We start from the raw sequence: 18500 nt of genomic DNA on the forward strand, positions 1-18500 counted from the left end.
CTAGTTGAACATTGGTTGGAGATTGAATTGACCTGTACAGGATGGTGGGCCGACGGGCTTTTCTTTAAACATCGATTATGGATAGATGGATGAGAGTCATAAGGATTTCTTATAGATATGCCGACGGGCGGCCGACGGGCAATAGAGTGACGACTCTTTTTATTGAAACCAACGTATGGATATCTACAACAGCAATATGGATTCTACAACAGCAACATAGCCAGTTGATTGTACTTGTTCAGTATTATTGTATTGAATGCATGTTTACTGTATTGGCATACGGATTTACTGCTTTATCGATTTCTGCTTTATTGATTTGATCAGATTTACTGTATTGTGTGATTTCGTACGATTTCATCGATTTCTTTGTTGATCATTGAGCATGGATACTATTGATTATTGACCTTGATATGGTTCTAATGGATATAGATATGGTTAAATTCATTGATGCTTTGGATATGGATATTGATATTGCTTATAGATTTATTGATACTATTGATTCTGCATTGTATTGACTTGCTACATTTGATTTATTGATAGGATAGATTGAGATTTATCGTATTGCCTTTCCGATTGATTTTATTGACCAGATAGCATAGATTTGATTTGATTTGATTGATTGATTCGATACGACTGATTTGACGGATTGATTGATTTTCTTCTGTGTACGGATTTCTTCGAGATTGACGTGTATTGATTGAGCTTGATTTATCGATTTGCCTGCTGCTGCATTGACTGGTTTCATTGACTATGGATTTTCGTATTGCATAGACTCATTGACCATTGACTGATATGGATTTGATTGACTGACATGCATATTGATAGCATCATCGTGCTTTGATTTCAGTTATAGGTATTAGGTGACCTGCTGGGCTTTGTAAAGCTCATTATATGTGGTTGACATTTTCAGGTCAGGGCAAGGGAGCAGAAGATAGAAATTGATCCGGATCTACAGGTTTTAGTTCTTTTGATGATTTTGATTCTTTTGTACTCAGGACAGGATAGATTTCTTTACTTGTGATGGTAGTGTAGTTCCTGAGTTTTGTACATGAACTTTTGAGATATGGATCGACTTATATATTGATGTTTTAAATACTATATATGTTTATAGACTGTTTAATGGTTGTTTAGATAACTCTGGTAAATTGTTTGAGAAATTAATTGAGATTCTTTCCAAGTTAGATCTTGGGGCATGATATGTATTACATGGTATTCTTCTCTTCATTTGTGAGGGTTGAAAACTTAGACAAAAGGGGATATCCCCTCCACCCTCAAACAACAATCAACAACCTTACATAAAATGTTATCTTAGAATGTTAGGGCTTGAATGATGATGGTCATATCACCTAATACAAAAAATTTGTGACTGATCATAAGATCAATGTTCTTTGCCTTCTCAAGACTAAGATGAATCAGATTTCTCTTGATGAAGTGATGAGTAGAAGGAATTTTGATGTTTCCTATAATGAAGTTAACTGCAATAATTCGTGGCCAAATTAGGATCAAATGAATGTAGCTTATGTAACATTTACTTATGTCTCTACTCATTTGTAATTTATTTATGGTAGAATTAACTTTTACTCTTCAATCCACTTCTCGATCACCTTCATTTATGCTGATAATAATGCTAAAGAAAGGAAATTCTTTGGCAAACAATCTTTGATATTTCTTGATTAATTTATGACTTATGGATTATTCTTAATGCTTTTGACTGTGTGACAACTTTGGATGAAAAAACCTGTGAAAATTCCCCTCATTCTTACAAAATGGTGGACTTTGACAATTGCATCTTCAATGTAGGTATGTTGGAATTGCCTCACTCATGTCTCTCTTTTAGTTGGTATCATGAGCAATTGCAAAATCCAATTAGATGGTTATTGAACTATGCTATTAATAACAAGCATTAGCTCATCTCCTACCCCCTCTCCCATTTTAAAATTGTCAGTATATTGTCATTTGATTATTCACCTCTTATATTACATATGGACTCCCATTCCTCTCCTCAAAAAAAATTCATGTACAATAACTTTTGGATGGAATCTTATCCCTAATTTCATGAAGCTTGTTCAAAATGCTCGGTCTATAAATATGACGTTGTCCCACAATTTGAGTTATGCAACAAGCTTAATAATATCAAAGCCGGCGTAAAAACAGAAAACCAAAAATCAAATTTCCATATTTCCAACAAAGTATCTATTATGAAGTAACCTTGAAACTCTATTGTATAGAATCTTAAGACTCAACCTTTGGATCAATTTCTTATTAGGCATGTTTTTAACATCCAAGATTAATTTTGCAAGACACTCTTAGTGTATTGAGATTTGTCTAACTAAACATTCAATTATACCATTAAGTTTGCTAAAAATTCAGTTTGGGTAAATCAAAAACTGGTCCTAAAATTTTCTAATTCAAATAATTAGACCAAGAATTCTTATTTTCTTGAATGAATTAATTTTCATATGATATTTTAATTCTACTTTAAAATGAAATGATAGATCAACTCTAATTTCAACACCCAACAAATTTTAAAAGCAAACATGCAACATTTCTCATGAAAATGATCTACCCATATTAGTCACCTATCATGCATGGAATCTTTCTTTTCAAAAATAGAAATAAGATAAAGTAATTAACTTTAATAATATAAAATGATTGTTTTTTTAAACATAATTTTTTTTGCTTTATATACATAAAATTTATGATTATAATTTTTAATGGTTGGATATAAATTTTAAGATAAGTGCTTTAAAATCATAAGTGCTTTAAAATCATAATTTTGTATAATGATGTGAACCTAATTGTAATAGCTTATAAGCTTATAGTTGAGGACAAGGTCATTATGAGTGGTGGAGTAATGATGTGAACATAATTATGATTACTAACTAATTAAATAAACCTACTAATTAATTGCCTAAGTGTGCCTTGTAAGTCTATAAACACCTTAAATAGGGAGTATGAGGGCCGGGCTTCTTTATACATTTCCTTTGTTCTCTTAGAAATATTGAATGGCTCTAAATATTCAAGATCTCTTCTAGATAAGATTAGGTTACTTTCACCTACCATTAATCCTTTCACTCATGATTGTTTTAATTAATGGTGTCTTATAAAATGATAAAAAAAAATTATCTTTCTATATTATGTCTTACTTTTGGAAAATAAGCACCTTTGTTGATCTAATTATAGCTTTAAATATTATTATCTAACTTTTTTTCTATGAAAATGGCTGAATGTGTCAACCTAACTCATTCAAGAACATCATAAAATAAATAAAATCATCTCATTTATCAAATAGCTCTTAATATAGAGGCACCGATAGAACAAAATCTTATGGATCCTTTACGTTCTCCTCAAATTGATAATGTTATTCGTTCATCCGCTAGCTAGATATTACTCTCAATGACACTGATCGATAATAATTTGAATAATTTCTTAGATCAAATTTCGTTAGTGAGAATATTTTAGATTTGATGATAATACATTCTTTCATTAATAATAACATAAGCAATAGAGATAATAATGTTATTATGTAATTTATAATTGTGTAATAATTATATACATTATACAATTTAATTATTTATTCATTTACACACTTATTTGTTAGAAGTTTAATGTTTTTTTAAATAAACTTAATTATGTGATAAGTTACAAGAAATGATATATTATACTTTTCTTATAATTTTCATTTATATATGCTTCATAAACAATTATTTGTCATATATATATTTTCTAGAATAATATTCAAATTCCTTCTAGTAGGGATACTTATGGAGCTCCAAAGTCCAAGGTAGATTTTCTTCCTGATTGTCTTATAGTTTGAAACTTCAAAATTGACTGATGAAAAAACATACATAACCTTTCATACTAATCTACTTAACATTCAACATATAGAACTATGACAAGAAGATAAAGAAACACTCAATAGCAAAGAAGAATTAGTGACAAAATCTACGATGCACTGCTTTTTGCCGTATTGTCTTTAATTCTTGTGTTGTTCCAATGATGACTCCGTCATCCCACTTTAGGCCTTCGATAACGCCCTTCGTTGGAGAAATTATTACGTGCGAAGTCCGAATAAGCCAGGATGCAAGTTAGGTTCAGACTCCACACATAATAAATTTCCCTTCCTAGTCTTCTTTCCTTCACTAAATCCTGTAGTTGCCGCTGATGACCTCTTCCTTGCCCAAAAATCCTTGTTTATTTTTAAAGGTTATAAATTTTAGATATTAAATTTGAAAAATGATACATTTAAGTGAAAATAAATAATAAATATAATCCAACTTAGTCCATATCTACGGTAATCACGTTGTTCTCAATTGTCTTTGCTTCTCCTTCTCACTTTTGACTCTTGGAATCCAAAATTTTCCCTGTAGCATACCATTTCACCTATAAATACCAGACTGCAACAGAGAAGAAGCTCACATCATAAACAAATCAATTTCCTCAGCTCAGTTCTGATCAGTTCTCAGATCCTTCAATGGATTCAGAATCTCATCAGATTCAAGAAGAAATAGAAGCATGCAATCATGCCTTAAAAATAGGTAGCATGGCTGTTCTTCCCATGACTCTCACTACAGCTATAGAACTCGGCTTGTTCAAGCTTCTCTCTGCTGCTGGGCCTGGAGCACAGCTTTCAGCAGAAGAGTTTGCAGCTAAGCTGATTAATGATTCTACAAGCGATTATACTGCTTTGAAGCTTGAGAGGATTCTTCGTCTTCTTGCTAGCTATTCTGTTTTAACTTGGTCGACTGAGACTGATTCCCATGGCCGCACTGTTCATCGCTTTGGTGCTTCTCCAGTATGCAAGTTTTTAGCTCCTAATGAAGATGGAGTTTCTTTAGCTGCACTCGGTCTTATGAGCACTGATAGGGTCGCCATCGAAAGCTGGTGAGTAATTTTCAGTCCAGTAATTTGGCTGCTCATTTGTTAAATGAGAAATTGTTTCTCTGAACTAGTCAGACTCTTTTTGAAGTAATTATTATTACGTCCGGACACCGAACGCGTTCAAAGATTATTAACCACGCGCCACGTCATCTGGAGCTCAGCACCGAGCACTCGGTATTGCTCGGTATACGTCCGGATTTCCGGTTTTTTGACCGGACATGATAATTTTCCCTCTTTTTGAGGGTGCATGAACATAAGAGGGTTGGAGTGCACATAAGTTTATGGGTGAAATAGAGAAGGATTTGGATTAAATTTCAAAATAGTCCCCTGACTATTTATATATAGTTATTTTAGCCTCATAGTATAATATTGCTTCATTTTAATTCTTGATTATATAAAATTGATTCAAAATGATCTTTCTAGGAGTAAATTCAGCTCAATTTTATATTACAATTATAACACGAGGAATTATTTTGGAACGATTTTGTATAGCGGAATGACTAAATTTGGGCAACGTGATAGTCTAGGATTAAATTAGTCATACGCAAATAATCTGGGACTATTTTGAGTTTTTAATGAGAAGAATATATATCTAAATAGAAGTGTGGTAATTGTGTTAAAATATAATTATAAATAAGCTAAGGATCATAAGAATGTTTTGGGGTTTTAAACCCATCATTAATTTGCTAGATTTGGCCATTTGTAGGATTTGCTATATTTACAAAATTCTTCTCTCATAAATTTTAAATTTTGAAATAAACAATCAAATGGCTAGCTTATTAGGATTTAATAAAATTTAAAAGTTGTTATGAAAATAATTTTTCAAATTTTATTTCTCTTAATATTTAATAAATCTATAATAATAGAATTTACTAAGGATCCATTTGTGGAAGTTGCAATTGTCTATAAAAGATGTTGTTGAAGAATTGTGTGGAAAATATATTTTCTCAAATTTGTGTGTGCATCATAATTTTTTTTTCTTTTGCAAAAACCATTAACTTTCTCATAGCATCTCACTTTAGTAGATCTATTATAAGAAGTTAATCCTCATCATATAAATAGGAGTGTCAATTCGGGTTGACGGGGGTCGGGTTTGGGTTATTTCCGAGTTGACCCAGATCTAAATGGGTCAATCCAAACCTGACTCATTTTTGCAAATGGGTAAGACATTTCAACTCGGACCTAATTCGTGCGGGTTGCCAGGTTGACTCGACCCGACTCGGATTTAGTAGATTTGGTTGAAGAAGCACGAGTTGAGCGCCTGAGCCAGTCTGCGAGTGCGGGCAGTGGAGTCCGAGTCACGAGCCGAGGGAGTTCGCTGGATCGCGAGTGCGGGCAGAGTCTGAGTCTTGAGCATGTGGTAGCTAGCAGATAGAGCCAGCGGGTCCACGAGTGCCGGCAGAGTCGTCCGTGGGAATGTTAGTGTGGGCGGAGTCGCGACTCGCGAGCACGCTGCAGCGACAAAGTCTGCCGGACTATGCAGTGCGGGCGGAAATCAGGAGTTGTCTCTGACTTTCGGGCATTGTCGTGTTGATTTCGGGTTTTCAGGTCAACCCGAATCTGACCTATTTTTGAAACGAGTAAAAAATTTGAACCCAAACCCTACCTGTTTGCTAACCGGGTCAACCCGAACACAGATTTTTCCTGGTCGGGCCCGAATTGAGTTTCGGGTCTTGTCAAAAATTACACTCCTACATATAAATTATAAAGAAACATCTTTTTAGTACAAAAAATATTTAAACTAGAAATTTTTATACTAGAAAGCTATTTTAAAAAGCAGAAAGAAAGTTGTTCTAAACAAAAACTGCATTTGGATTCAAAATATTTACTAAGGCTTCGTGTTGGACAGCTTTCTTACTGCTTCTTAAAACAGTTTTTTAGTATAAAATTTTTTAAACCAGTAAGAAAGTCGTCCCAAAGGAAGCCTAAATCACACTAGTAGCCAAACAATGAATGCCAATACACAAACTTAGGCTTCGTTTTTCTGACTGTTTTTTAAAACAGCTTTCTAATACAAATTTTTTTTGAATCAAGACTTTTTGCACTAAAAAGTTGTTTTAGAAAGCAGTAAGAAAGTTGTCCAAAACGAAGCCTTAATCTATATGAGATTCAAATACAAAATCTTTTCAATAATTTCTAAGATCTTTAATTACCAACTAAACTAATCTCCCTACTTTTCATTTAAAGGTATCACCTAAAGGATGCAATATTGCATGGAGGAGTGGCCTTCAACAGAGCTCATGGTGGACTGAATGAATTTGAATACCATGCTACAGATCCAAGATTCAGCAAAGTTTTCAATGAGGGAATGAGAAGCCATTCTATCATAATCATGAAGAACATTCTGAAAATTTATAAGGGATTTGAGGATATCAATGTGCTTGTTGATGTAGGTGGTGGAACAGGAGGAACACTCAGTATGATCACTGCAAAGCATTCTCATATCAAAGGGATTAACTTTGATCTTCCTCATGTTATTGCTCAAGCACCTTCTTTGCCAGGTGATTAGTTTGCTTGTCTATTATTCATTTTTCTTCTTGATTGAGCTCTTGTAATTGAGCATTTAGCTTAATTATCTTCATTGACATGATGTGTTCTATTACTAAGCCTTCGTTTGGGACATTTTTCGTACTGCTTCCTAAAATAGTTTTCTAGTATAAAATTTTCTTATTCAAGAAATTTTTGTACTAGAAAGCAACAAAAAGCTGTCCCAAACGAAGCCTAAGACTTCTTTTAGAATAACTTTCTTACTTCTTTTTAAAGTAGATTTTTAGTATTTTTCTTTTTTTTTGTGTTAGAAAGCTGCTTTTTGCTGTCCCAAATGAAGCTTAAGTGCATTGAAAATTAATGTTTTTATGGCTTTTTTTTTTTAAAAAAAAAATTGAGTTATATTTTATTGATGTAGGAGTGGAGCATGTTGGTGGAGATGTGTTTGAAAGCATTCCAAGTGGAGAGGCTTTGTTGTTGAAGGTGACATAGAGCTAATATTAACATAATTATAATATAAATTGTGAAATTAATTTTGGTGAATATTTTTCATAAATTTTAGTTTTAAAATTATTATTATTTGTTGAGATTAATATAATTTACTCAAATGAGGTTGTGGTGTAGTAAGGTCACTTGATGCTCAAATTATTGCAAAAGATTATTATAATATGCAAAAATTAATTAAATTTTATATTATATTATGTCAAAATAAACTTAATAATTTTAAGAATGATTTTGATATAAATTTTGATTATTTTTCAATTTAAAGGAAAAAAAGTTAGGGGTTTATTTCCTTCAAAAAACACTTATAATTAGCAATCGAAGTATTATTTATAGATCTAAATTTTCAATATAAATATATACTAAAAGCATTCAAAAATATATTTTTCAAAATATAAAATTTCTTATATAAAATATCAATAGGAATTAGTAATCATTATAGTAATATTTTTGGCTTAGTGTTTGTTTGTGATAGCTTTCTAGCTATTTCTCTTTCAGCACAGCAATCAAAATTTTGTTTGGCCATTGTTGTATTGCTACTTTCTCATTGCATTTTAGAAATTTGTGTGGTGGAAAGTAATATTTTTGCAACTAAAGCTTCGTTTGCGATGACTTTTTTACTGTTTCTTAAAGCAGTTTTTTAATACAAAAATTTTAATTTTTATACTAGAAAGCTGCTTTAAGAAGCAATAAGAAAGCCATCTCAAACGAAACCTAAAGTAATGACTTTTCCCACAACAACTTCACAACTAACTTTATAAAACGCTACAATCATCCCAAACAAACCCTTAGGCTTCGTTTGGGACGGCTTCCTTACTGCTTCTAAAAGCAACTTTTTAGTATAAAAATTAAAATCTTTGTACTAGGAAGCTGCTTTAAGAAGCAGAAAGAAAGCCGTCCCAAACGAAGCCTTAATCTATCTAACTAATAATTAGGTTGGTTCAATATATTGACATAATTAATTAATTTGAGTTAATAGAATGACCCAATTAACCAACTTGGTCCAACTTAAATAACATATAGCTCTTTTTTTCACTAATATTGGTAATATTGAGATAAAAAAGAAATTAGTTAGGAGCATTCTTATACAAACAATATAAGCCGTCAGATTTGCTTTGAGATTAGTACAATTCAAAATATCATATAAATACTAATCTCAATGCAAATCAAACGGCTCAGGACCCCATACTAATGTATTTCACACTTTTTTTTTTCTTTTCAACGGTTCTGTTCATTTTAATCAGATTTATAAAGAAAAACAAGCCTGATAAATGATTTTTCTGATTAATTACCAAGTGGGTTCTTCATGACTGGGGCGACGAGGATAGCCTGAAGATTCTGAAGAACTGCTGGAAATCAGTTCCAGAAAATGGCAAAGTGATAGTTATAGATTCCTTTCTGCCTGAAGCTCCAGACTACACAGATCTGACACATTGCGTCCTGAACACTGACGTGATAATGCTTCTGGAGAGTCCCAGTGGCAAGGAGAGAACAGAGAAAGAGTTCAGAGAGTTGGCCAAACTCTCTGGATTTTCAGGTTTCAATGTTATCTGCAACTTCTCCAATGCTTGGATAATGGAGTTGAGCAAATAGTTCACCGCAGCTTATTATTTTTGTTTGGGACAACTTTTTTATTGCTTCTTAAAATTGTTTTTAGTATAAAAAGTTAATTTTTTTGTACTAAAAAACTGTTTTAAGAAGCAGGAAGAAAGCCGTCCCTTGCGGGAGTCTCTTTTATGTGCTTTCTGTAGCTATCTATATATGTTATGGAATGATAGAATTCTAAATGATTTGTAACAGAAGATTTCTATGAGATTATGGAAGCTAAATAAATGTTTCAGGAAACAGGTTCTGCTTTCTGAATCAGAGAGATTTGAGAAGATGAAGTGATGTTCAGAATGTCTGCAGCATAATTGATTCTGTTAGGTGGTTAGCAGAGCTGGGAAAAGTGATTAATGGAAAGTTGGAAACCAACAATGCTTTGTTTTTTAGTATGAATAAGCAACTTTTTACTATGAGAATGGGAATTGGATCATTGAATCTCATATTTCTCTTTTTCCTCCTTTTTAAGATCTATCCAAAATGAAGACATTAAAGCATGAATGAAGGTTTCGTTTGAGACAGTTTTTACTTCTTTCTAAAAAAAAATTTTAAGTTCAAAATTTGTTTAACTGAAAAAATTTGGTAATAGGAAGCTGCTTTAGAAAAATAAAAAATCATCCCAAATGAAGCCTTAAGACCATCTCCAACCGTTCGGCAAACAGCCGAATGGAGGCCCTAAAAACATCACAAACCGGATGCTTTTCCTCCACCATTTTGATGCGGTAGCGTAATATAGGGATACAATGAAAAGTGCGACGCCAATATTGACGTCGCACTGTTCATCTGCTTGGCGTCGGCACGTTCATCCACCGCTACCCATTTTTTGTCCTGCCGCGAAAGAAGAGAGTGATGGTTATGGGACAAAATGCGTTCGATTGGAGGAGAGAATCATGGCACTTTTTTTTTTGTTTCACTGAACATGTTGGAGTTGAAAATGAGGAGATTTTCGTGCGGTTGGAGATGCCCTAAGTGTATGATGGATGAATGAAGTGAAGAAGTTCAGAATCATTGCAGCAGCAGAACGGTGAAATCAATATTGTATTGAATAAAAGGATGGATTATAATATTACATGTAGCAGAGAATAGAAAGGAAGAAGCTGCGTACAATTGAAGAAATTATTATGTGCGGTCACCGGAAGGTCTGGAGGCGAATCAGAATGCGCCATGTCACCTGGTAGACACTGGTACACAACTCTCATACACAGCTAAAAAGTGATGTGATGCATTCTGATTCCCCTTCGGACGGCGTCTGGTGACCGCACAGAATAATTGTTACTGAAACAGCATGTATCACATAAATTATTTATTAAACTTATTTTTTAATTTTGATTTATATACCTTATCTTCTTTTTTTTGTTATTTATTTTCATAAAGAAATAGTATTTTTTAAATTTGGATTTTTTTGTTTTTTTTTTTATTTTTATTTTTTATTTTTGTATTTTTTAAATTTGGATACATTTATAGTAGTTTTAATTGTTGCAAGAAAAAAAAAAAAAAACTTTGAAAGCCCACAAGAAACACAATCTTGAAAGGCCCATAAACCTTTTTGTTTGTATATAATTTTAGTTAAATACACATGTAGTTAATCTAATCATAATTATTGTAAGAAATTATAATAATAATATATATTTTTTTAATTTATGTTATGTTGTAATTCAACCCAATCATAATTTGTAAAGCATTTGCTTACTTCTCAAAGTGGGATTACATTAATTATATTTTTGTATATTTGTGTTATATGAAACAAAGAGAGTTATATTAATGAATCATAAGTATTTGATTAGAGAGTTTAGATAATTAACATCTTAATTGAATTTTCAATCAATCTTCTTTTGATTTGTTTTGTTAGGTGATGTGTGTTAGCATTTTGACTATATTAAATTAGAAGATAGGGCAACTTAGGACCACTTATGATGCATTAAGAAAGGCGTATAGTTTATAATGTCAATTTATGCTTTATTAAGTGGTCATTACCTTGGCTTAAGCTAAAAATGTTAGAATCTAATTGTGTTGATTAATTGGATTATTTATGTTGCCTCGGACCTCAAGTTTGTCTTGCTTTCTGGGGGGGTGCAGGAGGTTTACCCCTTACTTGGGTTAAGGTGCTTTGCTTCAGGAATTTCTTTTTTTCTATACAATACCCCGAAGTTATGTACATGAGCGCCCTGGCGTTTTTCCTGAGTGCCAACGCGCTAATCAAAAGAGAACAAAGAGTCATAGAGCACTAGATTCGACAAAGTGGCGCTGCAAGTTTGAGCGTCGCATCGTCAGCAGATAGAAGCTTGAGCACCGCTTTGGGGTTATAACTGGCTTTCTCAAAGGATTGCATCCCTTGGTGGTTATAACTGGCTTTCTCTTGTATTTTCTATTATTATAGACATAGAGAATGGTTCATAGTAGATTTCTTGGTGTGATGTGGCTCCGTGTTTTTTTTTCCTAATTTAAAATTTTTCACGTTAAATTCTGATGTCCTTTATTTTTCCGCTGCCTTTACTTTCTTGCTTGTTTCATCACTGCAGTGTTTACTCCTCATCCCCAACAACAAATATTAGTGCGAAGTGAACTAGAGTTTGCATTCAAAGGATTGTGATTCCAATTTTTTCTCTATCATATAAAGACTAATATGAAGTGCCCAAATATTTTACATGATGAAATGTATATTAATATCATTATTTATAAAGCGCATTATTTATAAAATATAGAATTTGTTTGGGAAGGCTATAGCATTTTATAAAGTTGCCTATTTCCTTCACGACTCAGGAGCTCCTCATAGTATTAGTGTAAAAATATTTAATTTTTAATTTCCGTCCGAAATCCGTCGGAACTCCGCCGGAAATTTCTTCTGGAAAAATTCGTCGGAAAACCAATAAAAAATTATGTCAGAAATTCGTTGAAAAAAATCCGCCGGAAGTCCGCCGGAAATTTGTGACGAATTTACTTCCGCCGGAAATTCTGTCGGAAATGAGTTGTTTTCCTGTAGTGTATGCATTTCATTTTCATATCAAACTAATCAAATAATATAAATATGACATCAATGAAGTTTATAACAAATAAGCAAATAAGTAAATAACATACATTTTGTTGAGCTCTATTGTGTGTTGGAAGTTGATGAATGCAAACATCTTCAATTCTTCTTCTCTATCATGTGAAATTGTTAAAAAATGAAATGAGCAAAAGAAAATGAAGTAAAATATATAACAAAATAGACATTAAAAAATATTAAATTGGCAACATATAATATACATCTTCATATCTTATAGCAAAATTATGACACTTTATTGATAAGACAAACTCAAAATTCATAAATATAAAAAAGCTTTAACTTAATACCATAGAGACAAAAAAAGTAATCAGTTTATATCAATTTACATATAAAAAATGCAAAACACTCATAGTAAATCTACTAATCATCCACTAAATTTGTGTGATTGAATGATGGATTCTCAAACTCTCATTCACCAAAATCTTGCATCTCAAATACTTCTGCATCCTCACATGATATGTCATCTTCATCACATATATTAGATAAGTTGTCTTCATCTGCAAATTATTAATATGAAATAATAAGTTTATATTTAATATTATACTCAAAAGATATAAGTTAATCAACAATCTTACTTGGGGTTGGTGTAGATGATGTTAAGTTTGATTCTATATTTATAGGAATTGCATCATCTTTGTAAATTTTCGACTCCAAGTCTTCTAAATGCAATTCTGGAGTTGGTTCATCTTCAAGGATCCAGAAATCAACAAGTTCAAAACTTGTATAGTCCAAAGGATCATAACTTCTTTTTCTAAGCTACAACCTACATAATTGTTATAAAAAATTAATAATAAAATGTGCATCATTATTTAAAAAATATTTAAAGAAGTTTCAAATAGTACATATTTCTTAAATTGAGATTGTAACGAACATAGACAAGATCATTTAGCCTTTGGTGCTCAAGATGATTCCTTCTTTTTGTATGAATCTACTCAAACACACTCCAGTTCCTCTCACAACCTAATGAAGGTGATGTCTGACTAAGAATTCTAATAGCCATTTTCTATAAGTTTGGTACACTAGAGCCGAACATCTTCCACCATTCATTTATAAATTAATAAACATACATTAATTTGTTCAAATATATACTAAAATGAAATCTCAAAATTTTGTCATCTTACCTGGTTGCATTTCTTTTGTTAATGTTGATGCAATTGGCTTACCAAAACTTTCTAAATTATCACGGAAAAGCCTCACCTCATTTATTGCCAAAGATGGTTTTGGACATATTTCTTTATTGCCAATCAATTCTATTAGACCTTGCAAAACTCCAGGCTTGTTGCAATAATTTTCCCTGTCATACTGAAAATGAGGGTTGAGAAAATAAGCTGTTGAATGTATCCCTTGTCTTAATTGATTATCCCATCTTCTCTTGATGATACTAGTGAAAGGCTTGTACATTATTTTATTATTTCTAAACATAGCCTTCATTGCTTTTCTAGCTCTATACATACCATCATAAAGGTATCCAAGATATAGCTTTTAATCTGCATCAATAATTCTTAACAACCTAATTAGGGGCCCTAATAATTTAGAAATTATAAAGTTATCATTCCAAAATCTTGCATCCAAAATAATTGAGGCTGCCTCTTTCCCCTTCATTGTCTTACTTAACTTTGAATCAATGTAAGCCTTGCTGGTGACGAATGCTTGAAAATCATGTTTATGATCATGAACACTTCTTAAGGTAATGAACGTTGTTGCAAATCTCGTTACTCCTGGCCTTACAATTTCAGTCTAACCTTTCCTTTTCCTTAACCAAGCCAATATAAAAGCATGGTTATAAATAAAAATTGTAACATTTGAAGCTTTTCTAGCAAGTTTTGTAATATAAGACATGCTTCCAATATCTTTCAGAATGAGATTAATGCTATGAGTTGCACAAGGTGACCAATATATATTTTCATATTTTTCATGCAATAACTCACCAGCTTTCTTATAATTTGCTGCATTATCTGTTATAAAATGAACTATATTCTCATAACCAACCCATTCAACGATATCAGTGAATAATGAGCACAATGTTGTGGCATCGTTAATGACATCAGATGCATTTACTGATTTTAAAAATGATACTCCTCGAGGACAATAAACAAGAAAATTTATTAATGTCATATTTCTTGTATCTGTCCAACCATCAGCCATCAATGTACAACCAGTTTCTTTCCATGTTCTTCTATAAGATTCAATTAACAATTTACATTCCTCTTTCACATCCCATAACAGATTCACTCTTAATTTGTAGTAAGATAGTAATTTGTATCCAGGTCATATTGCAGCAATTGCATCAATAGCCTTTTGTGCAAAAGGTGAGTTGATGGCATTGAATGGAATACAACTATCATAAAACAATCTAGCAATTGCTAAATCTGCACGGTGCACTGTCTCCTTAGATTCCATCACACTTTTTAAGGAAGGTTGAGATCCCGGTTTTGTTCTAGGTGCAAAAAATTTATCAATTTTTCTCTTTCCTTTATCAATTCCTTTACCATGTATATCTGAACTTTTGATTTTGTGACTGAATATGAGCCCCTCTCTTCTTCACGTGGATCTTCACTAAGTAAATCATCAATATGCGATAAGTCTTGTTGTGCTTGTTGTTTTTTCTTTGATATCTCATTCAAATTTTGCTGCATCTGATGTTGTATGTCATATATGTGGCAAATTCTTACAATAAGCAATGTTTCCTTTAATCCCCGTTAGATGTTGCTTCATCCTATGAATGCCTCCTCCCTTATAAATTATTCCACAATAAACACATTTGTATTGCTTCTTACCATCAGTGATTTTACACTCAGTAAAATGGTTCCAAGCGATATCTACTTTCTCACGAACGCTTTGAGTTGAATGTGCAGATTGATTGTTTTGTTGATCCATTGGTAATATTAAACAATAATGGATCAATATTAGCCTGAAAAATAAACTCTTTGTTGTTAATATTAAACAACAATGGAACAAACTAAACACCAACATGTTATTTAACCCTCCCTTACTCTCTACGTTCTTAATTTTTAATCTTGATTTTGGTTAAACACAAAATGACTTCCTAACATTTCTGCTATAATACCACACTACAAACAGAATAAGGTTAGTTCAACCTAATAAATGTTCATATTTGAGACAAGAAACTGGCTAATAGAGACAAACAAACTGCTTTATATACTAATCAAAAGCTTGGGCTTACTAGTCTTTATATTAAATTTTCTCCCTTTCTATAGTAAACACGATCATTTTGATCACATTTACCTTCCACTTTAAAAGATGTTGTTGCCAAATTTACATCTTTACAATGCCTACAAAATAATCGCCTAACGTTCACTTTTCATTAACTCTTTTACAAACATCCTCTCTCACTCCAGCCAAGCAGCCTCTAATCAACCCAAGACAATAAACTCAACAGATTAACTAAGCATTCATAAGAAAAAAAAAAACTTTTCACGCATAACAGTAATGAAATTAAGAAAAAGCGATGAATTGGGTCCTGTTACCTTTTTCCTTAATATACTTTTTCTGGCAGCTTCACGGTTCTGAGCAAGCCGCCTAAGAGTCTGCAAATAAAAAATTTTATTATTAAGAATAAGTATTAGTTATGAAGGAATAAATACAACATGATGTTTGAATAAAGCTGATTTTGTTTTTTTACTTTCTGATCCACTACTTTTTCTTTTGATCTGCCGCTAGAATCAGAAGCTATTACAGCAATACCATGTCCATTATCAAACTGTGAAGTGGAATTAGCGAGGGTTAACAAGAAAATTTAAAAAAAAAAACATCTAAAATCAAACGAAACTCCCATTCCCAACAAGGATAATCATCTTCTATAACTAGATATTATTACAATCTTCAACTCTTCATTCTCAAACTGTGAAGTGGAATTTTTTGTTTGCAGTTTGCACAGGTAAGAATAAAACACAGGTTCAATGCATACAATCTCCTCACCTTACAAGGATTCAAGCACCGACGAAGAGGAGGTGCAGCGACGAAGGAGGAGCTGCAACGTTGATTAACTGGGCTGGCAGGGAGAAAATCGGAGGAGACTGGCAGCTTCGGGAGTTACGGGAGGTAGAAAATGAAACTAGGATTACACTTCCTGTTTTACACTTTTACATGTTTTACTAATGCCTCAAATACCGCATGATTTCAATCAAACGGCTGGAATTTGTGTTTAAGCTTAAGTGGCCGGTTCTCTCCCGGTTTTCGGTTCGCCGGGTTCGCGGTCCCATCGCCGGTCGGACCGGTTCAAAGCCGGTCCTTTGCTTACCCAGTTTCATTGGAAAACCGAACCGGCCGGCCGGCCGGGTGCCGGTTCAACCGGTTCAACCGGCCGGTCCAATCCGATTTTCAAAACGTTTTGTTACTCGTTGCCTATTTCCTTCTCGACTCAGGAGCTCCTCATAGTATTAGTGTAAAATAGAATTTTAATTTTAATTTATAAGCTATAATAATTCCCTCCCCACTAGGTACCAAATACCAAATACTCATGCCTTCCTACCCTTCCCATCTCTCTCTCTCTCTCTCTCTGAAAAAATTTCTATTTATGGTAAGGGCATAAGTGAGACGAGTAGAGTTATTAGCTCGCTCGAGCTCATCTCAAAAAATGGCTCATAAACCGAGTTTAATGAGCTAACTAGTCAAATTTGAGTCAGCCTTAACACGACATGTTAAGTCACAAGCTAGCTCTTTTAAAAAATATTAATATAAAATATGCTTAATATGTATTAGAGTTCAAGTATTAAATTATGAAAAATATTTAAAAATTGATATATTACTTTCTTATTCAAGTAATTTTGTATCATTTATATTCTAATTTCTTATTCTTGTTATATTTTTATTATAATTATTATTTGAATCATAATCCTTTTCTATCTTTCTTTATAGATAAGTTAGCTTGTAAGCAAGCTCAAAATCTCATAATTAAGCTCAAGCTGGAGCTCAAACTTGATTAATTAATCAAATTCAAGTTAGACTCAACTCAAACTCGATTTGATTCGATTCAACTCAACTCAAACTCAAACTCGACTCGCCTCGAGTCGACTCCACCCATTTTGGCTTTGTTGCTTCCAGGAAACTGCAATTTGTAAATTGAGAAGACCTGACGAGTCAACACAGAGAAACTATTAAACTTTGACTTCTCAGTAGCGTTGAAAATCTGACTCTCTTCTTCAGAATCACTTTTTTGAGAACTTTGAATCAAAATGGCCAAATTTTTTAATAGTAAAATTTTACAAAATTGAAAGTGATCCATACCTTTCGTTTGGCACGACTTTCTTACTACTTTTTAAAATAATTTTTTAGTATAAAAAATTTAATTTTTACACTAAAAAACTGCTTGAAGTAGTAAGAAAGTCGTCCCAAATAAAATCATAATCGCCATATATTATTAGTAGAAAATTTTAAAATTGATTTGAGTAGTTGCAGACTTTAAATATTTTTTTTTTTTTAGATAGAATGATATTTATCTTAATTTTTGATAAAAATTCAACACCAACAAAAATAGTTATTGGAGATCAAAAAAAAATTATGTGCAAAATCTAGGAAGGAAAAAATGAAGGGCCTGACCCAATTGTAAGTTTGTAACAATCCGCTATAAAATACGAGATACAAGAATCATCCTTTTCACATAGTTGAAGAAAATAAAATTATATACAATTGAGAATAATCGTTTGATTTCTCTTGTAGGAATTATAGAAGTTTGGTGTCCACAACGAGACAGTAAAACACAGCGTTAGTATTTAATGTTGATAGAAGTTTAGTGATTGTTGAATAGTTTCTAGTCTTGGCTATGGTTGCTTTCGCTTAGCCTCTCTTGTGTGGGCTGATCTTGGCACTGGTTGAAATCTTGTTGGGTCTTCTCTGCTTTTCGCACTAGTTGCTTCCTTGGGTGGCTCTTCTTTTGATCTTGGCTTTTGTTTTTTGTCTTTTCTTTTGCTTTTTTTTTTTATTAATCAAAATAAAAAAGCGGTTACAACAGCAAAAGGAAGGAAAT

At 32.5% G+C, this 18500-nt stretch overlaps 1 protein-coding gene across 1 annotated transcript; it reads left to right on the forward strand.

Annotated features, from left to right (window-relative positions):
* The first annotated feature begins 4439 nt into the window (after positions 1 to 4439).
* On the forward strand, positions 4440 to 9881 carry LOC110101682 (caffeic acid 3-O-methyltransferase). The gene is made up of 4 exons (XM_020829677.2): positions 4440 to 4884; positions 7069 to 7382; positions 7787 to 7851; positions 9166 to 9881. Exons 1-4 carry the CDS (start codon positions 4475 to 4477, stop codon positions 9460 to 9462), a joined length of 1086 nt encoding a protein of 361 aa, XP_020685336.1. The 5' UTR covers positions 4440 to 4474; the 3' UTR covers positions 9463 to 9881.
* Positions 9882 to 18500: the final 8619 nt, after the last annotated feature.

Source organism: Dendrobium catenatum, unplaced genomic scaffold (assembly GCF_001605985.2).
Source record: "Dendrobium catenatum unplaced genomic scaffold, ASM160598v2 fragScaff_scaffold_772, whole genome shotgun sequence".
Classification (NCBI taxonomy): Eukaryota; Viridiplantae; Streptophyta; class Magnoliopsida; order Asparagales; family Orchidaceae; genus Dendrobium; species Dendrobium catenatum.